At 28.5% G+C, this 25,691-nt stretch overlaps 1 protein-coding gene across 1 annotated transcript in view; it reads right to left on the bottom strand.

Annotated features, from left to right (window-relative positions):
- LOC113374607 (potassium voltage-gated channel protein Shaker-like) overlaps nt 1-25,691 on the bottom strand; it is a gene marked incomplete at its 3' end in the record, with an annotated part of 102,665 nt that overhangs the window by 8,450 nt on the left and 68,524 nt on the right. The window contains exons 4-7 of the mRNA XM_026614584.1: nt 18,564-18,702; nt 11,344-11,609; nt 8,417-9,060; nt 2,033-2,162 (exon numbers count right to left, since the gene is read on the bottom strand). Of these exons, the coding sequence (XP_026470369.1) occupies nt 2,033-2,162; nt 8,417-9,060; nt 11,344-11,609; nt 18,564-18,702 (1,179 nt within the window). The remainder of the gene's footprint in view (nt 1-2,032; nt 2,163-8,416; nt 9,061-11,343; nt 11,610-18,563; nt 18,703-25,691) is intronic.

The raw sequence follows: 25,691 nt of genomic DNA, 5'->3' as shown, positions 1-25,691 counted from the left end.
CATCAATATATTTGTTCAAAAAATATTATATTTGTTATATTTGATAAATATTGTTAATGAGTTTATTGAAAGAACGCTTTTGGCATTATTTGTAGCTGGATAAAATCAGTACTTTGGACTAAATATTTTTCAAGACAAATTTTTGTTATTCAAAATAGATATTTGGATATATTTTTATTTTTGAATATAATATAATAACATTATAATGACATTTCTAACAATGAAGTATAAAATTGCACATCTGCTCTTTAAATTAATGGGCCGATTCTGCTGTAAAAAAGACTATGTTACGCTGTGATTTTCGTATAAAACTGTCAAAATGCTTTAATACAAATTATTCTAATCTTTTCGTACCTATACCCTCGTTCAAAAAAATTAAAATTAAAATTAAAAGTTTAAATTAAAATTTGACTTTTAACTTTCTATTAATTTATATAAATAACCTCAAATGCACGCAATATCAGTTCATGGACCGAAATGAATAAAAAAATGACTATATCCTTAAAGTTAGTCATGGTACTGTTTAAATTATTTAACTAATTTGTAATAAATTGTCAGTGGATATGATATGTTTCACAATACACTTTAAACTTTAAACGAAATACTTTTCATATAATTCCTCTGATATTCATTTGAAATTCTTCCTTTTTTATTAATTTGAAACTTTTACTTAAGGGGGGCGCCTGCTTTAGAGCTTTAAACTACCGTTTTTTTTGCAAAAATGTGTTTCTAAACTAACCAAGAATATACCCTTAAAATTTTAGAAACAAACTCACATTATTTACGGAGTTACGGAAGAAATAGTTCGTTTTCAATTTCAAAAACATATATTTCAATAAATATATATGTGTGCATAACATTTTTCTCTTTGTTTGGATATTTACTAGTGGTATAGTATCCATCTTATCTGGTTTTGAATACAGAAATAAGTGTCATAATTGTGACAAAAAAAAGGAAAGAAAAATTTCGCCCAAAGACAAACCCAAAAAGATTCGAGGGGTAAATTCGAGGGGGTTATTCGCAAAAATCAGAGTAATGAGCCAAGTATTATTTGCTGCTAGGAATCGATCAGGCAATAGTTTGGCATGGCGTGTTTGCCCTACCAAACCATTTCTGGTGTATATTGGTCTAGGACTTGGATGTTGTTATTTGAGTGATTCTTACATTTCAAGTAAAAGTTTCCAGTGAGTTTTTTAATTTGGTCGAGTGCTCTCGGTACGTTGGTCTGTTCATATATACATTTTGTAAGGTAATAGTGTCTCGTCAGTGGGTTCTTCTTGATTTATTGAGAACTAGTTGTAAAGCTTTGTTTTGTGCTGTCTGTAGTCATCGTCGGTTAGTCTTTTTTGTCGCGTTCCATGTTGCGGTCATTTTATTGTTAAGTATAGTTGTCCGCTTGTTCTTCACGCTCAGCGGGCTGTTATGGCTAAAAAAGGTCTCAGTAAATTCATCATTCCGTAAGCTTGTCCGATTTCCATATTGATATGTTTTGTGAAGCTGAGTCTATGGTCCAAGGTTACATCTAAAAAATAGTGAGCTAGTGTCGAGCAGGTATATGAGCAGAACAAAAACTTTGATGAGCAATTTCTCGATTATCATTTTTTTGATTTTACCTAATTGGCGGGAAGGATAGTATTCTATATCAATATTTCTCGGTAGCTTGTACGCGATGCTACTACTTTTGCATGCATTGGGCTTGTACGAGATGCTACTACTTTTTACGCTCGTATTCACAGGTAAGAAAGGTGTATACTTGATTGTATAGTAAAAATTAAGCAGAGTCAAAAATCGTATGTTTTTGGATATAGAACCTTATTATATATGTAGCAAGTCACAATTATTTACAGTTCTTCAAAACCAAGCACTTTCTTTTTAATCTCAACCCTAATGGGTTGGATTTTCGAAGAATTTTTTTTATTATGCCAAAAGCGTCCAATCGTGACAAAATTTGCTAATAAACCTTTCAGCTCGTATAAAACTCAAACTAAATCGAACAAAAATAATATCAATTTTCCAAATCTGAGTTCCGTACGTCATATCACCATATCCAACGGTCGTCATTGTGACCACAGCCCACCAAAAGGCGTCCGGAATGCTTTTGAAAAATGAATTTTCTGAACCGGCTTCGGCGAAGTACACGGCGCTACTGAACAATACCACACCTTTGGGGGGTGCATGGGGTTAAATATTAGGATTAATATAATATATAATAATTATAATATTATGCTTATATGTTACATGTGGAAGGCTCAAAATACGTTTGGTATAGCTTCATTTTTTTATTTTATTTACTACTATCTTTACAACTGCCTTAAAGACATTTAACAAATTTTTTGATTAACAATTGTCAGCCGTAATAATTTCAATTAAAAATTGTTTTCACTAAGTTGAATAGCATTTTACTTAAAAAAAACAAATAGGTCGAATATAAATTTTCAATTAAAACTAACTTATTTGGGCATTGCGGCGTGAAAGGCAATGTGAAATCTTAAAGGATAAATTACAATTGGACATTTAACTTCCTTACATTACTATTTTTTCATTTTTAATCTTCAACAGTATTGTTCAGCCAATTGTTTTTTCAAAAAATATTTACAAGGCGTTTTATATTTTAAAATCACCATAGATATATTCTGTCAACATATATATCGAGAAACTAAAAAAAAATTTTTGGTATTAATTGAAAAAAATCCTACAAAAAAGAATTAATATCTTTTGATTTTGAGTTGATAATAGTTTATAATCAAGCTATAAAATTAATAATATTCATTTTAGTTATTAAAATGAGATTTTTGAATTTTTTCACTTAAAAACACACAGTAGATTATGTGGACTATCTTCATACAACAAATTAAAATTCACAATTTTAATACCAAATAAATTTTACTTTAAATCGAAATTCTCATAACTAATTTTTACCTTGACCTTTTCAATTCTGGTTATTTTATATTTATATTTTTAATAAAGAAACTAATAAAAATGTGCGTTTCATATAAAATTTGTTTTTTCGCTTCCATTTGTTCAGTGTGAAATTAATTTTCAATTATAAAATTCTTTTCGACATACCAAATATATTTTGAACCTTCATATATATCTAGCAAAAACATATTAAATCCGCACTGCATACACATTTTCTCTTAATATCTATAATGTAAAATTAAATTTCATATTTTTTCACAACACATCAAATATTATCAAAATCAAGTCCTTTGTTTTTCTCATATGTTGTTCTTTATTACATTCTCTGAAATATAAAAATATTAATAAATCTGATATTGGGAAACTGAAAGAATTCAAAATTTGTTATTTAATCCTGTGAATAAATATTCGTTATTAAAATTGTAAAAGTGTCCGTTTTTCATTGGTTTCATAATTGGGATTGATTTTTGGGATTTGGTTTTTGATTTGAGAATAGAAACATCAAATTAACTCCACAACAATTTTACATACATTTAAAAAAAAGATTTGAAAGATTTTGGAAACTTTTAGCTTGAAAATGCAAAACTGATCAAATAATGATTTGTTTCAAATCTCTTTATTTTACAACATGTATTGTAAAAAACTAGCATATTTTTTGCGTTTAGCATAATTTCATGTTTGCTAAAATTTTGAACTAAATCATCATTTATGTGATAAAATCATTCGCACCGAAGAGTCGGATTTCGCATGATTAACTTTTTTTTCGGTTTAATGGGTCATGTTGACTCTCATACATTTTTCATAGACTTTGAGGTAGTTATTGATTTTGTAAATATTGTTCAATTTTTGTAATTTATTTTATTATAATTAAGATTTACAAAAAGGGGATTAGTTTGTTTCGTCTTAAAATCAACATTTGAACAAAACGTTGTGAATGATTAGTTTTTCTTGGTTTTACGGGTCATGCGAACCCTTTGGTTCAGTAGGTCATTGTTAACCCTTATAACTCACATCAAAGGCATTTCTTAATTCTGTATTAGTTTCATTATTTGTTTTCAGTTTTGTAAAATGTAAGATAAATCATTTGTTTTAAGATTTTTTTGTATGCTGAATTCTTTGATCATTATGATTCTTATTATAAAGAATAACGCGGTCACCGTAAATAAATATTTATAGTGCAAAAAAAAGTTTTTTTTTAAATATTCATATAAAAAATATATTACACGAATAAATTACCTAATATTAAATAAAACTTGCTTATGACTAATATTACAAAATATATGCTAGTTTCCTCTTCATTTTCACAACACATAAATATATCCACGCAAAAAGGCACAATATCAGGAATCACAGAATTGTCACAACAAAAATATACATAATTCTAGAAAAATATATCAGGTTCCAAAAATCGGGTACAACACACAACACAGCCTTAAGGTCTTAATAAATATATTTTTTTGGGGGGTAAGGTTCGTGTTGATCCGACTATTTTCGGTGTGTACCTCATGTCTCCATATCCAACGGTCGTCATTGTGACCACAGCCCACCAAAAGGCGTCCGGAATACTTTTGAAAAATGAATTTTCAGAACCGGCCTCGGCGAAGTAAACGGCGCTACTGAATAGTACTACGCCTTTTTAGGCAAAGAAAAAATATAGAAGTGTTAGTTAGTTGTTTCGGAGATAATCGAAAAATTTCTTACATAATCGAAGATTTATATATTTGTATGAGATGTAGAGTTTTTATAAAAGAAATTGTGATGGATAGACTATTTTAAATATTGATATTTAGAATAATTATAAATTATATTTTGATGTTCTGAATATTTTTTATATATTCCTAAAAACGATAGCAGCCAGTTTCTCAATTAAGTTATTTATTTTGTACGTTTCGGTTTAAACGTGTCATTACCAATTTATGAAAATACTAATAATAATAAATAATATATGGTTGAAAATTATTATGTATTTATCAAAATATTTTATGTTATCAGATTTTTATTAAGATAAGATTGTAATTTTAAGTTTGTAAGTTAGTACTAAATTTAGCATTTATATAATATAACTTTTATAAATCGACCTTTATTCGTACAATAAGAGAGAATCAGTTAGGATTGAACCGCCAACAAGTACATACTTAAATATCAATACTCATTTATGTAAGTTATAATTTAAACATATAAATTCTTTTACAATAAAGAAAAGAACCAATAATTAATATCTCTTCAACCCATACAAATAAGGAAGTAAATTCGTATCAAATCAAAATTGAAATTTGATTATTTTTAATTTATCAGAATTTTGCATCGCAACATGACTAATCTATAATATACAGGGTGTCCCAGGACTTAACATCAAGCCGAAACGGGGTGATAGTATTATTCTTAACTTTCGAATTTTTCAAGTTTAATTTTGTTTTAAAAACATAAAAACCCAAAGATAACACGGTAACTGCTAAGGCATTTTGCTCACATGTTTTTCTCTCATACATTAAAGCGAGAGTTCTGGGACACTCTGTATATGTCAGTTTTTATTTTTTTTTTCTAATTTTTTTAAACAGCAACCCGAATTTGGCATTTTGTATATGTCGTTTTTGTGATGACTATTTGTTTTCTAATTAATTTTAAAAGACAACCAAATGCTTCATTCTGGTATTATTACATTTATATATTAGAGAGCGACCCAGTAGTTATCCTTATATTATTGTGAGGAAAATGGAAACTTTTTGCAGTAAGGTATGAAAGGTATGAAAGGACTAATTTTGCTTTAAAATATAATTATAATCCTAATTTTCAATGAAAATAAATATAAGAACTGCTTGGCATCAAGTTGTACGCGACGTAGAACTTGAACTTTTAAGCCACACCCCTTTAAGCTATTTTCTAATTTTTTATTTTGTATTTAAATTTTTTTCATAATTTACAAATTGCTTCTTTACATAGCTCATATTTTGTGTCAAAACGTACAAAATAAATATTTTATTTTTTAATGCTTTTAATTTTGGAAGATTTGGCTGCTAATATTTTGAAAAATATTTTTCAACGTAAGCCATAAATTTTTATATAAAAAATGATGAATTAAAATAATATTTTAGAGTCGGTTTATTAAAGTAAAAAATTATTTTTTTTTTGACCGAATATTTTACTGGACCAATTTTTACGAATTCATCTCATAGTTAAAATTTAAAATTTATTAATTTAATTTATTTTTTTTTAGTTTTATTTCTCACATTTAAGGGTTATTTTGAAAAAAATCATATTTTTGCTGCTTCATTCTAAAATGACCTTTTGTTCGGAAATTCCACATGTTTTACTTAAAAAAAATACTTTTCTTTGTATAAAATGATACTTTTTCAATTATTTAATTTTTTTCCAAATTATTTTTTTTTTAATAAATCATTAATAATTTTGAATATGATTTAAGTTTCATTAGATATTCAAATACATGATTATAATTGTTAGTAATATATTTAAATAATTTAAAAGAAAGATATTTTAAGGAATTTGTTACTGCTAGACTTCTGAAAACAAATTTAAATGCACACTGTATTCTATATTAATATCATCAAACATTTGCCTGAAAATAAACAATTTTATTCAAATTAAGTTTTAATTCAGAAAATATGAAACACATTTTTATATCTTCTTTAATACTTGCACTGCATTTCAAATTTTCTGAAAGTCGAACCAAATAAATATTTATAGAAATAAAAATAATTGTGATCAAAATGAATTATTATAATATCTGTGTTTTCGTGTTTTACAGCTATTTCATGCTAAATGATAGAATTAACTAGATGTCTTCGCTTTTAAAACTAGTCTAGATTTCTTGGAATCTCTAGCGTGTTTAATGTTAAAAATACTAAAGGTTTTTAAACCCTGCATCTAATAAATTATTTTTATGAACTTTTTCATCTATTTAGAACTGGAAACATAACAAACCATTTATAGAAACTTTTTACTTTGGTCTCCAATTAATTGGTAAAATAATTTAGAGCAATATATTTATAAATAAGTAATAGTCTGTTTTTTTCCTCAACCTACTCGTACTTTTACTTTAATACCAAAAAGTTTACGGAAAAATCTAGCAAACAACATTTTCAAATAAGTAAATTTATGTTGAACCTTAACTTTGCACCATAATGATTTTTTAGTTTTTTAAAAGTTGAATGCAGTTAGTTAAAAAAATATAAGTTAGTTTTGTTAAAGTGAGCTATAAAAATTACAATGATCCAAGTAATATAATTGCTACAATTCTTACATGTTATTACATTTAATGGCTATTGGGAAAATAAAAAAAAGTTAGAGTTAAAGTTTATCGTGATCGTCCGAGTAGTTTCTTAGTACCTATAATAAAGTTATAATTGGTAGTTTTCTTGAAAATATTTCTGAACCGATTACAGAAATTCTAAATTCACTCGAAAAGTATCAGTTACAATCTACGACAATTTTATGCACAAAATAATTGTTTTCAAAAATAATTTTGCCCAAAAATATCGCTTGAAAACATCGTTTGCTTAGATCACCAAAAATTCATTCATTTTTATATCTCCAACCGGTAAATTCTCTTTTCAAGGGTTTGTCACGTTCCTTTTCTATTTCTAAATAACTTCTAGTAAAACTTGTTATGATGATCATTTAATAAATGTATGAAAAAATGCATCTAATTATATCATTCAGTTAGCATAATATAGTGTCTTTCTTCTAATCGTATATTTAAAAATGTTTATATAAGGTTAAGGAATTATCTGCAAAAAATGTTGCAATTAATTTCTATTGCAGAATTTATAAAAGTAGCATCAAATTTGAACATAAACATATACAGATATATTCATTCGTTCAGTAATACTTTTTTGATCAATAAGTATAGATCTGTCTATATTCAATGTTTTGCCAGGTTATGATTAATGCACGCTTGTAAAAAAATAGATTTTAAAAGGAAAATTTTGGCAGCCTTCTTCCGAAATATAGGATATTTTCTGTCTCACTAAAATTTACATTCGTAAAAAAAAAACAATAGTGGAAGCTCTGGATTTTTTGTGCTTTACTACTACATTTAAAATTTTTCTTGTCTTACGATTTTCTTTATAAGAGTCAATAGCCTACGTAAAAGTAATGGTCTAAGAAAAGAATTAGAAAAATCTTTCTAAAATCAAATTATTTCATGGATTATTATTGCAAGGTCCGTGACTTTCAGCATAATATTTATTGATTAGGTAAAAAGATAAAAAATATCAATAATGATTTATAACAAATTTGATAGCAATTAAGCTGTTTTTTGCTAGAATGAACCTTGCATTCCAAATTATTTTCTTGAACTCTGTTCTAGAATTTGAAAAAAATATTTGAACAATATAGAGTAGTTTATCAATAATTGAATCTACATTCGCATTTAATTTAAATTAAATTTACTATAATAGACAAAAATGAATGTAGACAATCTTTACTTTCATCCACCCATATCCATTCTTAATATTATAATAAAATCCATGTATCTCACCTATGAACAGGAAGAAAATGAGCAACCCCAGCTCTCTCATCGAAGCCTTCAGGGTCCTCCCTAATATCTGCAACCCTTTGGAATGCCTTGATAACTTGAAAATCCTAAAAACCCTTACCAACCTAATCACCCTCAGGATCGCCAAGGACATCGCCTGATTCGTCGATTTGTCCTGCGGACTGACCGGCGCTTTTGGCAGATTCAAAGTGTCTTCCTCTTCGGCAACAACGGTTGCCAAAGTGATGAAATAAGGAATAATGGCTATTATATCTATTATATTCATTACATCCCGGAAAAAGTTCAGTTTATTTGGACACGCTAGGAATCTCACTGATAACTCGAACGTGAACCACACTATACAAATAGTTTCTATGAGGAAGAACGGATCGGTGATGTCTGGAACTTCGTCCTCCTCGATCTTGGTGCCGTTCGTGGTCGTGTTGAAGACTTTGTAGTGTTTGAACTCTGGTAATGTTTCTAAGCAGAATATAACTATGGAAAGTAAAATGACGAACACGGATATAATTGCGACTACGCGTGCGGCCTGAGAACTTTCGGGATATTCGAACAGGAGCCACACCTTGCGCTGGTTCTCGTTCGAGGGCAGTGGCTTTTCTTCCTCTTTGATGAAGCCCTCGTCTTCCCTGAAAGAGAAAGAAAAAATTTAGTAATTTCCAAACAATAATTTGTTCTATAAAAATTTCTCGAGGCGGAGGTATGGCGGAGCTTAAAGGTCCGTGGGAGAAAAGATCTACCACCAATATCACAAAATCAATTGAAGTACAGAATTGTTTATACTATTTTAAAGTAGAGAGCAAAAGATGTGTAACCAGCCATCACCTTAATTCCTACGATGTCGCTATCAGGAGATAACTATCATGAATTTTCATGGTAGTTTTGAAGTAAAACTTCTTTAGGCGCGACTAAATTAAAATCCGTACGAATGCAACAGAAGCGCGTTACGGCCGAGTCGAGTGCCAATAATCACTCGCTTTCGATTATATTATTTTTATACGGGTCGATTGTGATTAGTCGTTATGCTATTATAAATATATAATTTATAATCTATCATTATATAAATGTGTATAATGGCTGACACTAATAAATGTGTGCATCATAAGTGTTACCATATTACTAATAAACATTGAAATTGTTATATAATGTATTCATTTACAATTGAAATGCCATCCTGTGATAACAAAAAAGTTTTACTTCAATTGCGTGTGAACCTTACGCGCACTCTTTTTTATTTTGAGCTCTTTTATTTAGTTCATGATAACTGAATATAATTTTTAAGTATACGTTATTTAATTGTTTTATAACATATATTGTAATTTTAAAGGTAAATTCAACATTTTTTCATATAACCTGTTTAAAATTTCACATGTAGGCGGTGTAAGAAGGACCAACTAAACATTTATCCTGGTAAAGTATTGTAAATAAAATAATAAAACGTAATAATAAAGTAGCAAATGTAGATGTAAATTAAGTTAAAATAAGTAATTTTTAGAAAAAAATTAAATAAATACTTATTTCCACTCTGTTGATGAATATTTCTGACGAAATACCAGATCAAAGTTATGTACAGTGTTAACTCTGTAAAAATGTATCCATGAAGTTTATATTTTGCATTGGTTAAATAATGTACCTATTATTTTATAAAATTCTTTTAAAATTACTATTAGAACATTGGACCTGTTTACCCCCGGCCGACCCAATTTACCCCGCGTATGGAGTAAAAAGAACCAAGTTACACTTTTTTTTGTAAAACGGCAAAAAAACACGTTTTTAGAATGATGAATAAGCTGGGATTTTTACTGAACATAGTCAGATAGTTGTTTGTTTAATATGTGTTATTTGTTATGATATAATCTGTTTTGGTTTTTACAATATAAGTTTTCAAAGTCAAATTAGAACTTTGTGCCCCACCCTACTCTCTCACTACATGATCTTTTGTAAAAAATGTTCCCATGGATTTTGTATTTCGCATTGATTAAATAAGGTAGTTATTATTAATAATTTAAAATAGTAGTAATAAGTTAAATCAGAACAACATACTATAGAATTCTTAAGTTCTAATTTGCTGTTCACACAATATTAAAAAAGTGCACTTTTTTATATACAAAAATGTTACGGAGAGTTCTTATTAGTGTCTTCATTTAATTGCAAACATATTGTTAGTTAATTGTATAGATTTTTTTTGTATTATTCCAATAATTATCAAAACTTAAAAATTTAATAAATTATTGTGGAAAATGTTGGCTCATATAACTACGTCAATTATATAGATGGCACCGATGAAACAGTTGCTTCTATGTGTGAATTTTTATTGTAAAATTTATGTAATATTGATGACTTATTTACCAATGCCAGGTAAGGAACACTTTTACTTACAAATTGCTATCTATATTTTCTAGTAAAGTTCCGATCAGAAGACTGAGCAGAAAGTGGTCGCAAGATCTAATAAATTGACAAGAAATATATTTATGTAAGGCACTTTCTTACTGGGAGAATTTCTAAACGCCATGTACCCAATCGCAAATAATCCCATTGAAGCAAAGGTTCAGATTGGTTTTAAGAAATAAATAAAAAAATGTATTTTCTAGTAAAATCAACGACTATCTGGCATCGACTGCCCAAGGCAAGTGTCGAACCTGGGATCGCTGATTATAATCCCAAATCTCTAACAATCGTATGGCTGGTTACCATTTATTAAAGCAAAGAGCTTTTTATACCCTATTAACCACTTCGGTGCCAGCGTCAAGTATAATTGACGGCTGCAAAATGTCACATTCAGCCGGGCGTCACTTTTAGTGAATGACCGTAATAAGCGTACAAACGTTGCATGCCGGCTGTGAGCTACGTTTTGCGACCTATAAGCGCACATACCGAAGTGGTTAATTTATATTATGTAATTTTTCCCTCACCTGAATTTATTGGTGGCCTGCTCCCCAAGTTCGTAGAATTTGATTTCTTCACTAAAAACATCTAAGGGCACGTTGACCGGCCTTCTCAGCCTGCCACCGCTCTGATAATAATAGAGGATGGCATCGAACGAAGGCCGATTCCGATCGAAGAAGTACTCGTTTCGCAAAGGGTCAAAGTACCTCAGTCTTCGGGCCGGATCCCCAAGCAAGGTGTCCGGAAACTGGTTTAGGGTCCGCAGTTGCGTTTCGAACCTCAGACCGGAGACCTGCAAAGATAATAAAAGATTCTTTATTAGTTTTTGATAGAAGAATTTTTTTTGATTTTGTTAAAGCTTCTAAGAGACAAAATATCTTCGATTTGATAGTCATAATTTTTTTTGATGGCTAAAATATTTTTTTCGCAGTCAATTGAGTTTCCGAAAATGACCCATAGAACTAAAATCGCAATGTGCACCTGCGATTTTTTTTTGACACTCTACACTTTGACCCTGATATATTTAGGGTGGTACCTATTATGGATACTTTCAATAGAAGCAAAAAAATTCCAAAATATTCATATTAAAGACCATATATATATAGCGAGAGACAGTGAGGGGTGAGGTCGTGAGTTTGAACCCCGCTCTTGACAATCTGACATCGTGCAGTAGTGATATCAATTTTCACTTGAAAATATAGATCAAATCTATGTTTCCAAATGAAAACAAGCCCCTATCGAGCACTACAGTGTGAAATGGCAATGCAAAACCTATTACACTATTATTCCCCAAACTGAGTTCGAGTCTAACTCTGCTGATGCACTTGCCTGTCATACATATATATATATATATATATATATATATATATACCGATCAATATATGTATATATGTAATATCATCAGGTCTATCTCTTTATAATTATATCTGCCGACCTCGAGCCTAGAATTATCAGTAAATTAAGATCTTTTTCTATTGATATATTTGATGTAGTGTTTACTTAAAATTTACGACCAGTTTTAGTATTCATTTTGCTCAAGTTTATTTATAAATTTTAAAATATCACATTGAAAGTATGTAAATTTTTATATTTTGTCCAATATTTTTAAAAATTATACATTAATCTATAAATTTATAGACTTTTTAACTTCCCGTAGTATATTTTATAATAAAAATATGAAAATGAAATTTTTTTGCATCTTTATGTTTTAAGCCTTAAAACGCAAAAATTTTCAAAAATTTTAAAATCTCAAAATTTAGGATCTTTAGAACATTTTGGTATACCTTAGAAAAAATGGATAGGTAAAATCGAAAAGTAGGAACACGGATGAACCGATATGAATTGTTCAAAATACATTTGATTCCTATTCATGGATAGACATGCTGATTTTGTTTTCGCAGGGAGAGGTCCAGCTGTTTCAGAGATACAGAGCAATAAGCGCAAAAAACGAAGCAACCGATTTGAATGATTTAAAATTTTCGAGAACTAAATGGTTTCGAATAGATTATTATAAATACTGCAACATTCATTATTCATATTTAATAGACAAAATATAAGAGCTTATAAATTGGACGACGAGTTTATTCGAGGACGACAAAAAAGTAAATAAGCAGCAAAACTTATTAAGCAAAGTTAGATTGAAGAATATTATCTTATATTTCTAAAAATTATATAAACTAAATTGTAAAGTTAAAATTCAATTAAAATCCAAATCATTTTTTATAATAAAATGGAAATTAAATAAAAGTGTTTTATTATGTAAAAACACGTTGCCTTCCTAAACTAATCGTCTTTTCACAAGCAAAATGTTACTTGAATCAATCAAATCGGATGCCTAGTTCTCCCAAAAAAGTGCAATTTTTTACTCTTTTAGCACATTATCTCTGAAACGGTTGAGGCTTTATTTGCCAAAATCTATTCACCACGAGTTTTGATCATTACTAATGGTATGTTTTTGAATCATTCAAATCAGATGCTCTGTTCTCGCAAAAACTTAATTTCCATTTTCTGCACTCTTTACTTCATATCTCCGGAACGGCTGGGACCGACTTTTGCCAAAAACTTATCAGAATGTCTCTTTATAAATAGTTAGCGAATGTTCTTTGAATATTTCAAATCGGTTCATCCGTGCTTCCAAAAAAAATTGTATCTATACATACATACACACTACACACACATCCATTTTTTCTAAGGTATTTCAAAAAACTCTGAAACGTAAACATATGCAAAAGTTTTTATTTTCAATTTTTGGATGATTACAATCATTTACCCCATGAAAAGATAAAAAACAATAAAGTATAATCATCAAATTTTTAGTATTTTTGCTTGAACTACATGTATTTATTTTAATCGAATGGAGTTGTACACATATGCCACAGTCAAGGGTTCATCGAGATCAATGTAGCATTACTAATTCGCAATCGATCCAATCATCCAATCATCCAATCAATGCATTATATTCCTGATTCCATTATACATTTTCCTTAGCCTTTTAAATATTGCGGCATATTGATTTATATGGCGTAGCAATGAAAAATTGCCCAGGTGTATCGTATCGTATCTGCGGAACGAAAGGCGAAGGAATCGCGTGCCAAGGTTGCGTTGTCTCAAGACAAACTGCCGGCAATGGTGTGCGATAACGCACTGTCCGATTTTGCCAAATTAATTGACCGAGATTTCTGATAAGGAAGGAAAAAAGTGTAAACTGTTCCCATAATATACCCAAACTGACATCATTAGGCCTATCTCTATTTATCCTTATATCTGACGACCTTGGAGGGAAGGAACTATCAGGGAATTAAGATCTATTTGGATGTTCGGAAAGTGATTTTGTTGCAAAGTAAAGAACTGAATTATATTTTTGCACCGATATTTGAAATTAAGCTGCCACTCGAAAATTTATATCCAAATTGATATCATTAGGCCTATCTCTATTTGTCCTTATATCTGACGACCTTGGCGAGCAGGAACTATCAGGGAATTAAGATCTATTTGGATGTTCGGAAAGTGATTCTGTTGTAAAATAAAGACGTGCATTATATTTTTGCACCAATATTTGAACTTGAGCTGCCACTCTAAAATTGATACCCAAACTGACATCATTAGTCCTCTCTATTTATCATTTTATCTGACGACCTTGTGCAGAAGGAACAATCGGGATTAAAATCTATTTGGATGTTCAGAAAGTAATTTTGTTGTATAGTCAAGAACTGAATTTTAATTATGCACCAATATTTGAACTTAAGCTGCCACTTGAAAGTTGATGTCCAAATTGACATTATTAGGCCTATCCTTGTTTGTCTTTATATCTGACGACCTTGGCGAAAAGGAACTATCAGGGAATTAAGATCTATTTGGATGTTCGGAAAGTAATTTTGTTGTAAAGTAAAGAAGTGAATTATGTTTTTGCACCAATATTGGATCTTAAGATGCCACTCGGTGATTGATGCCCAAACTGACATCATTGGGCCTATCTCTATTCAATTTTATATTTGACGACCTTGGCGAGAAGAAACTATCAGGGAATTAAGATCTATTTGGATGTTCGGAAAGTAATTTTGTTGTAAAGTTAAGAACTGAATTATATTTTGGCACCAATATTTGAACTTAAGCTGCCACTCGAAAATTGGCTATGAGCAGCCTTATTGTCAAGCAATAGTGACATCGGTTATCACTTGGAAATATAAATAGCAATATGTTGATAGGCATTGATGCATCAATAAAAATTCGTCTTATTACAGGAATAGTAATAATAATTTATCACTCACAGAGTCAGAGATGGGACAACTGTTTGAGTTGCAATCGACTAGAATAGAGTCAAATTAGCACAACAGCCTATAGTGGAGGTAATTAAATATGTAATAATAAATTCTAAGTTCTAATTGCTGCTCAACATAGTGAAAAGAGCTTTTCTATTACTCAGCTTTTATTTATGAAATTGAATTTTTTATTGGAAATTGGATCGAACTTCTATATTATATTTTTGTATTAATATACTACAATAATTGTCACACTATTCCAATACGATACAAAGTACTGTTTCAAGGCTAAGAAAAGCGCCCAAATTACAAAATCTTCGACCAATATGTGATATTGAGATGAACAGAGATTAATATAAAATGAGCTTTCTTCTCAATCTAGCCCTGGTGGTATTGCGACAGAGTTCTTAGCAAAGAATTTGGTGGATCTTTGAAGCAGTTTTTGTACTTGTCCCAATGTATAATTATGACTAAATGGATCAATCAATTTAGAACATACTTTAGGACATTTGTTTAAAATCATTTTGACATCATTATATTTCTAAGGCTTTCTGATTTGGATTATGATTCCCATAGTTGCATGCTGTATGTCCAAATTGGTTTAATAATGACTTTGTACAAGATGCTTTATCATTAGATATATATTAGTTTCTTTTTGTTCATAATGAAATTTCTACTTCACATACTTGTACATTATTGTAGAAATTACTCAAGAGCTATTTATTTTCACTTTCAAACGTATTTGTGTTTATATATTCAAATTGATATCACTACTGCTTGATATCAGGTGGTACATAGCAAGCGTTTTGAAATGGAAACCTTGTGGTTGCAAGACCAATGCTCTCTTTCACTTTATTATACGGATTAAATTTTACTTTTAAGGCAAAGATAAAGGAGACAAGAATGTCTTTATGATGAAATTGCTCTTTTGGCGTTGATTACGGTTTCTAAGAAAGTTTATATGAGTTCTCATTACTCTTACTTTTTTACTGTAGTATAAATTTCATTTTTATATAATTTTCATTTTACGCAATTAATAGTTTCTACTTATGGTCATTTAAAGGAAATCTAATTGTAGTCCAGTCTAATTATGATTATATGTTTTTATATATACTTCAAATTTTGGCTGTATTGTGGTAATGCTATTTTTATTTGGAATGAAATTAAACCTAAAACCTTGTGGTTGCAAGGCTAAATATCTTCCTACTTACTATTAATTAAAAATAAATAGTTATTTGGTTATTACTGGATACAGGTCATGATCTAAAGAAGTGTTACCAAATTTTCAATGGTCTATTTGAGAACTGCGATGTGAAAAGGCAAAGAAAAATTTGTTAATATAATAGTTCACTAATTGTGTTGGATCGTAACTAATATTAGTGATTTTATCTGAGGGCGTAATTGTTATATAATTATATCATAGAACCAAATTTTTCTAATTCAAGGTACTGATATAAATATTATTTGTCGGTGGGAATCGATCTTCAGATTAATGATTTTGTCCTGTACTTGTTTGTACGATCGATGCTATTTTTCATAAAATTTCCATAATCCTTGGAGCTTATTTTTCGCAAAAACCGATTACAATAAATCATTAACAGAACTATATAAATTTAGATTCGGAATTTAATGTGCTTCGATCAACACATCCTAAAATATCGGTAGTTCGAGATGGATTTAAAATAAACATTCAAAGGTTCGTTAACTTTGAGCTTTATGTTTGAAATGATTTATTCACAGTATAATAAACATTGTAAAATACTGTTATTTTTATGTTCTTCTTTTTTATTTGCAATTTGTTTTTAAAATATCTGCAAGGTTTATTTCCCGCATGGGAAGTTATGGTTTTAGACAGTTCGCAAATCTCATTCGCTAATTTTATGTTTTGCTTATTTTATTTTATCTCTGGCTATTCTGGATAGAATATAAAAATAAGAAACTCTGTTATTATATATAAACGAAGTTTTTCTTTTGAAACCCTCTGTACCGATTTCAAATATTGAAAATTTTTAGCCATAAAATAATTCATAAAATCATAAAACTAATAATTCAAATTATTATGTAATTTATTCCGTCAAAGCCAAAATTTAAAATTGAATTGATAATTACTAGCAATTATAAATTTTATTATATATACAAATACTGAAAATAATATAATTTGAAATAGGTAGTAACATTTTTACTAGTTTTAGTTTAAAAAACAAATTACTTTATTTATTTTAAATAAAACTATATCTTCTCCTTTTTTTGCTGATGATGATTTTTTTTCAAATTCATAACTGCTATAAAAATTAGTTTATACAAATCCAGTATTAGCTTCTGTTTAAATATGCTACATATTAGACAATAGTTCCAATTTTTATTATTAACTTTTCTTTGAAAAAGTTTCACGAAGAATTCTTTTTTTTTTGTTTGATTTTACATAGCAAACTGTACATTCAGCACATTCAGCTACTAAAAAATCTGACATGTTGATTTTGTTTTGATAAAATGACATTTTAGGTCGTTTTGAATCGTTTGAGACCAAATGTGAAAAAAGTATTTCAAGTTTTTCAAAAACGGTTGCCACGGTTTTAAAAATTAGAAAGACGTTTGAGGCATTCATTAATTTTTCGAGACCATCGTAGAAGCCGTTTTTTAGAATCAATCGAAAAGTGCAAAACTTTTCGAAAAATATTTTAGATATTTTTATAAAATTCATAAAAAAATACAACCGAAAGGTATTGTGCTGATTTGTTTTTGGCAAAGATCGGTATTTGATTGTTAACTTTTGCCATGGCAGTTTTAATGAAACCTATAGCCATAGAGCTTCTAGTCTTAATGAACATACTAAAATATTAGAGGCTTAGGGCAAGGGATTTAGTTATATAAACTAATTAAAGTTTGGACTAATTGGGCGAGCTTTTAGAAAATAGTCCGTGTATGTATCAGGCGAATGTTCGTTTTTCAATAAATAATGTGCAATATTTAAATTAATTTTTTTAAATAATTAGCATGGTTGAAAACTTTGTCTAAGTTGAATAACCCGCAATTGAAAATCACTCAATTTTATATATTGATTTTTATTGATTATTTGTGACACACGTTGGAACATTCATGCAACTTGGAAAAATGCCATTTACACTTAGTTTGTAGTACATCATAAAAGTGTAACATACAATACAAGAGATTTAGATTGTATGTCGAACAATCCATACGACTTCCCTTCCAGATGAAACATGCCATTTAATTTTACTTATGATCAGTTGTAATTGATTGACATAATTTGATTCCATATATATAGTGAATAGAACCTCGCAAGCAAAGCTCTGCATATTTTTTTGATAATTTTTGGACACTTTTTTTTGCTATTTTCAATAATAATATACGATATATTAAAAATTAAGATTTTTTACTATAATCTAGTTATGGCATCCTCGGGCTTTTAATAGTACCAGATTACTGAGATTCTACGATACTTATAAACAGATTTTTTGTTTGAAACTTACGTTTATGACAACCCTCTCGCAAAAATCGTGATCGTGTGGAATCGGTTCGAAGTGATGTCCTCCTGCGCCACCGCCGTGCCCGTAGCAACCCGGGCCGGCGCCGTCTTCTCCCTCGCCAGAGCTCAGCTTCGGCAGAGACCTGGAAATAAAAGAAATTTATTAAATATTTTAACTTTAATAAACAATTAAATATCATTTTATTAATGGGATTTTATGATATCACCTAGTAGTACAGTTGTTTATTTCACAATTTTACTTGTAAATATTCATATCATTGCACTGTAAATCATTCATATCATCATATACCGGGATAAGATAATATAATGTACAAACATTACAGAACAAGTATTTAGCACAATTCATCTAAATATACTAGACCTTGGTACATAAATACAATTGTATTTAATATCATAAAATGCAGTCTTGTATTAGTACTTTCGTCCGCACGTCCAAATATTATGTAGTCGTTTGGATTAAGACAAAATATTTTACACAATATGAGGATTTAGATATTCAATTTTATTATTGGTAATAATACATAATATTTTATACACAGAATAAAAAAATAACTATGTATTTTCTAAAATTTATACGGGTCTTTCAACAAAAAAATTAGGAATAAATTAATAAAATACATATGTAGTATGAAGAGCTCTTCGAAAAAATGTGATTTTTTTTAAATTACAAATATTTCTAATAACTCAAGTATGTTAGGTATAGATTTAATAATAAAGTAATTCAACGAAGTTCAAAACCTAATATTATAAATAAATACAAAATACACCTTTTACACTTACAAAATACACCTTTTACACTTACAAAATACACTTTTTAAATTTTACTTGAAAATGATTAGAAGTTTTAGTCTAAAATAAAACCTGAGTACTTAGTGTTTTATTCATTTTTTTATTTCAAATCAGTATTTTTTCAAACTAGTAAACATAATAAATGCATTTATTAAACGCAAAATTATAACTAATCAAAACTAAATTCAGATAATTAAATATGATCAGAGTATTGAATAGAATCGGAAAATCAAATATTTGTGTACTAAATAGAACTATATAAACGGTTAGGTTTAATCAAAATACATTTTTAATAATAATGATAATTTTAATATTTAATTATTTTGGAATTTATTTAATATAACTTGGAAAAGATAAGAAGCTTTAGTGTAAAATAATTTTATTTATTACTTTTTCTCAAATTAATTAACCTATTACATGCATTTCTTCAACACAAATTGAATCAATAATAAAAATAGAATTATTGTTAGAAAAGTTTATATTGTGTTTTACAGTATTAATGTGATTAGCAAGCATTGTTTTATATTGTCTGGGATTTTTTAAATTATTTTTGTGTTGTTGTAAATGTTTAATTAAACTTTTAACTAATAAAGTATTGTAGATTTATGCATAATTGCCAGATTCCAATTCTAATATCAGATCCAAAATAAAAATGAGCTCTAATCAACGTTTATGAACTAAGTACGTATCATGCTCAGGACAACTGAACATGTTTAGAAATGATTATATAAATTGATCAATAATGAAAATTAGGTTCATAGCATTAAATATGATTGGAGTATAGTAAATAAAACTTTATAAACTGTAAAATATAATCAGAATATATTTTCAATAATGATAATAATTTTAATATTTAATAACATACGGATTTTTAAAATTTATTCGGAAATTTTAGAGTAAAATAAAAACAGACTCAGTTTGTTATATAATTTTTTCAAACTAAAAAAAAAAACATAATATATTCATTTGTATAACACAAAATTATAAATAATCGATATTGGGTTCAGAGCAATAAAATATGATCAGAATATCAAATAATTGTTTATTAAATAGAACTTTATAAACTATGAAGTCTAATCAAAATATATTTTAAATAAAAATGATAATATTAGTTTAAAAAATACAAATAAGGAAGTAGAAAGTTAAATTATAATATAATAAAATTAAAAAAATATAACCTATTATAATATCATATGTTTCATTTTATGTTTCCAATATTTAAAAACATGTAACAAAAACATTAGATTATTTTTATTTTAAAAATATTCAAATCTACTACCCAATCTGCAATCCTACACAATATTCAGTTGAATCAAACTTTTACCCTTTTGATAAAGTGGATACTAAATATTTATATTTAAATATTTTTTATAGGAAACAAAACGTTTATTCAATAATTAAGATTTAAATAATTAATAAAGAAAACTAGTGGGGTGGGTGGCATCGTGCCTTAAGGCAAATTGCTGGAACTTCCCGTACCGTAACGAAACGTTCGAGGAATATTGAATGTTTTCAAATAGATTATTATAAATATTGTATTATTGTCTAATATTTATAAGAATTATATAAACTGAATTGCAGAGTTGAAATTATTTGTTTAAAGTATATTAGAACTATAGTCAGAATTAAAAATAAAATCTGAATTATTTCGATATACAAAAAATCAAAAAAAAAAAAAAAAAAAAAAAAAAAAAAAAAAAAAAGGTACAAAATTTTTTTTTCCAAAATCAATTATTTTGTTAAGACAAGCAGAAAGTTCTTTGAATCAATTGAATCGGACGCTTAGTTCTCTCAAAAACTGCCATTTTTTGTATATTTAGCTCTGTATCTCCGAAATGGCTGGGCCTGCCTTTGCGAAAAACTAATAACCCTTTCTCCCAATCATTACTAATGGAATGTTTTTTAGATAATTCAAATCGGATGCTCCGTTCTCTCAAAAACTCGATTTCTATTTTCTGCACTCTTTGCTCCTTATCTCCGTAACTGCTGGACCTGTCTTTGCCAAAAACTAATCAGCTCTTCTCCTTATTAATAGGAATCGAATGTTTTTTGAACCATTCAAATCGGTTGATCCGTACGCCCGAAAACGTGGACGAAAATTTGTATCCATACATACATACACACACACACACACACACACACACACACACATCCATTTTTTCTGAGGTATTCCAAAACGTTCAGAAACCTTCAAAACGTCGAGAAATGTAAAAATTTTCAATTCCGATTTTCGGCCCATTACAATAACTTACCCTACGGGAAGTTAATAATTTATTTTCCCACTACACGTGCTATCTGTCAACTGTCAAAATGAGCTTTCCGAAGCACGTGCTCTGCAGCCAATGGCGTACGCGGAAACGCTATCGATCCGTTTCGAGGCAGTCACGCTATTGGTTAAGACGCACGTGGATTACAAACGTGATTCAAATGTCATTTCTAAGGAAACTACAAAGGTGCAAAGTTATTTTTGAAGTGAAATTTGCAAGGTTTTTGTTAGATTTGTAAGAGCAATCTGGAGTAGAAATGGATTGTAAATGTTGGTTACTAGTATTTTATTCACATTTTCCAATATTTAGCCAACATTGGCTCGATATTGGATAATGCGATTAGCCTACACACAATTTCATTTATTGATTTTTTATTGGTTATTCATGATACACGTCGGAACAATCATGCAATTTGGCTTAAAGCAAAATGCCATTTACACCTAGTTTTTAGTACATTTTTGGTTGGCTGGATATTGGTCAATAAGATTTAGCCTATATTCAGAATTGAAATTGTCAAAATATAGATAAATTATATTTAAACTCACATTCAATAACTGCATAATAAAATTTGAAATTATTTTGTAAGATTTGTAGGAATAATCTAAAGCAGAAATGAATTGTAAATATTGGTTACCAATATTTTGTTAACATTTTCCAGTATTTAGCCAACATTGGCTCGAAATTGTTCAATAAGATTTAGCTTACATTCAGAAATAAAGTTGGCAAAATTTTGATAAATTATATTTATCCCACATTTATCAACTGCACAAAATAATATTAAATATATAATAATAATCACAATTTTATTTTAATTAAATTTTCGTCGAATTTATGAATAAAATGAACGAAATATAGAAACAATAATATTTTTTATTATTCACGTTTATTTATTATAATTTTATTTAGATAAATAATTAGAATAGATAATTTATATATAACATCACATTTTATGATTGGCTTTAAATGACTACATAACTGTGTAGGATGATAAATAGATTTTGAGGATTCAAAAAACATTCGATTGGTATTGACATTGAGTTAATAAAAAGTGTATTAACTAGTGACAGCATTTCTGCAATACGTGCATAAAAAGCCTTTTAGGGGTACAAATAGGGGATCAAAAATATGTTTCCATGAACAGAAATATATATTGTACAAAGAACGTAATTGTATTTTTAAATAATAAATAACGTAACTTATTCAACAAAATCAAGGAAATTGAAAACATTTGGCATAATGAATAATTTTAACTTAATTACAGGATCAATCGATATTCCTTGTCCAAATACAGAACTAATTTGGAAATTTGATACCCCATACTATTTATTGCTAGTTTAATATTTATTGTGAATTTTGTTAATGATCTACTAGCCAGCTATGTCATAATATAAGTTATAAGGTTATTATAAATAGTCAGAACGATCTTTTACAATATGCGACATTTATAACATTAAATGCCAGAACGACATCTGCATAATGTCGCTTGCACACTAACTTTTTAACCAATTATATAAATTGACTTCAAAAATGGATATAAAATATTCTACACAATAATCAAAATGTTGTTTTTAAAGACACTACCGTAATTACATATAAACATAAATGCAATGCACATTTAAAAAATTTCAAAGTCTGAAAATGACAAACGGTAAGGACTTGCCTTTATTAGATTTGGTGCCGAGCAGTTCATTTATAATTAGCATATGAACAAAACTTTTTTTCTACATTTTCGTCAAAAATCCTGAACCGATTATGAAATTCATCCGAAAATATCAGTTGGAAATCATACTGAATATTATTTGATAGAAATCGTCTGAGTCGTTTCTTCGTAATTAATTGCACAGATTTTTTTTTATATTAGGAGTATGCGAGTAAATAATTAGATTTTGCTTACATACCGGAAAATTTATGCAACTTGCCAAAAGGCAAATTAGAATTAGGCAAAAAGCCACTTACATCTAGTTAGTATAACAAATTTCCAAATAAACAGTAATCAATATAAGAAGAATTTCCTTATCTTTCATATACAAGTAAAAGACCGTAATAGTTAATATATATATATATATATATATATATATATATTTGATTATGTCAGCAAATCTGTTGAATGTAAGCCATAAAATTATCAATCATAGGTTTACTGTCTGTCTGGTCATAAAAAGGAGGACAATATATTGTCCTGATGGTTAATCGATACATGGTTGACTAGACTGGATTAAAACTAGATTCCGAATCGCTTCTTTATGGTATTGTTGGATTTTATTGGAATTAGATAGATTGAGCAGTGGATTATCTTTAGGGTTTGAGGAGGACGTGGATGGTCTTTAGGAAATAGTCAACGCCATCAAATTAGACAGGAAAAATACATAGTGATTACTTTTACAACACTTGTTTTGAGAACTATGGAAAAGTCTAATTGATACTGTACAATAGGTTCTGGATTATTTTTTGCCAATTGTAAAGAGCAAGATGCATATTCTGTCTACAGGAAGAACAAAAGTATTTTCAAGTTGCTCACAAATTAGCAGATATGTTTATATTTAATTTTCAATGATCATAATTGAAGACAATTATATTCTTCAAGAAGTAGAAGTCTATTCTGTGCTATTCTATGGGTGAAAAGTGTCGTGAATACGTCAATGTCAAAACTGGTTTACAAAATTTTAATACTATTTGTATTATATATTGATGATGCCTCATTTACAAACTATACCTAATTTTGAAAAGTTTGACAAATACGATAAAAGTATTATTTTATTCTAACTGACAAATGACAACTTGTTAAAATTTAACAAAAATAATTAAAATTTTTAAATAAAATAAAAATTTGTCTATTGATTACTATGACTCGATTAGAATTATATTCCTCCTTTGCGCATTTGTCTTGTATCTTTTATGACGTCCTGAAAGTCGGCCAGGTAGCTCTTGTAGCTGTAAACTAATAAACTATTTAGATTTCTGATTTATTTAAATCAATGCCAACTTTATGGCTGCCTGCGCTATCTTAGGTCATAAATTCATAAAATGTGAAGGCAAAATCTTTTACCAGATAGATAGATATATATGGATTTTATACAATTTATTTCTATGCTTGCGAAAAATACTGTTTAGTTTAGAAAAATAGTATTTTATCACCAAGTTGGAAGTTATGACAGGTAGATGAGTTTGGTTGTCAGGAAGATATATTGTCACATCGATGGTGAAGACAATTGTTCAACTGAAAAGCTTAATAGAAAAAACTATGTTGGTAATAAAAATGCGACTAGAATGTCTAATAGATTCTCGTCTAAGAATATAGTCAACAAATTACAAATTGAACTCTATGTACTAACATAGAAGTAAATAAATGGATTTTACATGATGTAATGTATGATCCTGCATAGGATTAAATAAAGAGATTCTGCATGATATAGTACAGTTCAAGAAAATCAAATCCAGGATATTACTAACAAGTACATCAAGTTTGTATCCTGAATGTGATATAGATCACAATATGTATATTATAAAAAAAATTGGGAAAAACATCTTTGATAAAGATTCTTGAACATTTTTAGACGTCTAACTGAAACAACAAAGTCCAACAAAGTTGTACAGCAAAAATCAGATAAAAATTACTTCACTGGATACGATTATGATCGAAATTCAATTGATTTTAACTTAAAAATATATATTTTATTAAATTACTTATATAATATGACTTATGTAGTCTGAAGTTGTTAGCAAAAATAAAATGCAAATGATACAATACTGTACTGAAGAATAAGAATTTAGTATTAAAAATCTAGCGGCTAAGTATGGAAAAGAGTGAAAAAAAAACTTTGAACTATGTTTGAAAATGAGAATCAACAACCAGGAATTGTGCTTTGAGCATAGAAATGATAAATATAAATTTATGAAGAATCTAGAGGCCAAAAAAAACACACTTCAGAATAAAATTAAAAAAAAAACAAAGAAAAAATGATGGTTTCTAGGAGGGTCTGATTGAGAGTATCAAAGTGTTTCGTGTTTAGTTTCTCTCAAAGTTATGAAAACATGGTCACTGCACAGTTAGGTGG

The sequence above is a fragment of the Ctenocephalides felis genome, unplaced genomic scaffold (genome assembly GCF_003426905.1).
Source record: "Ctenocephalides felis isolate EL2017-DRISC unplaced genomic scaffold, ASM342690v1 CF-g0.4_SCAFFOLD_01886, whole genome shotgun sequence".
Lineage (NCBI taxonomy): Eukaryota > Metazoa > Arthropoda > Insecta > Siphonaptera > Pulicidae > Ctenocephalides > Ctenocephalides felis.
This window is presented reverse-complemented; position numbering and strand designations above follow the sequence as displayed.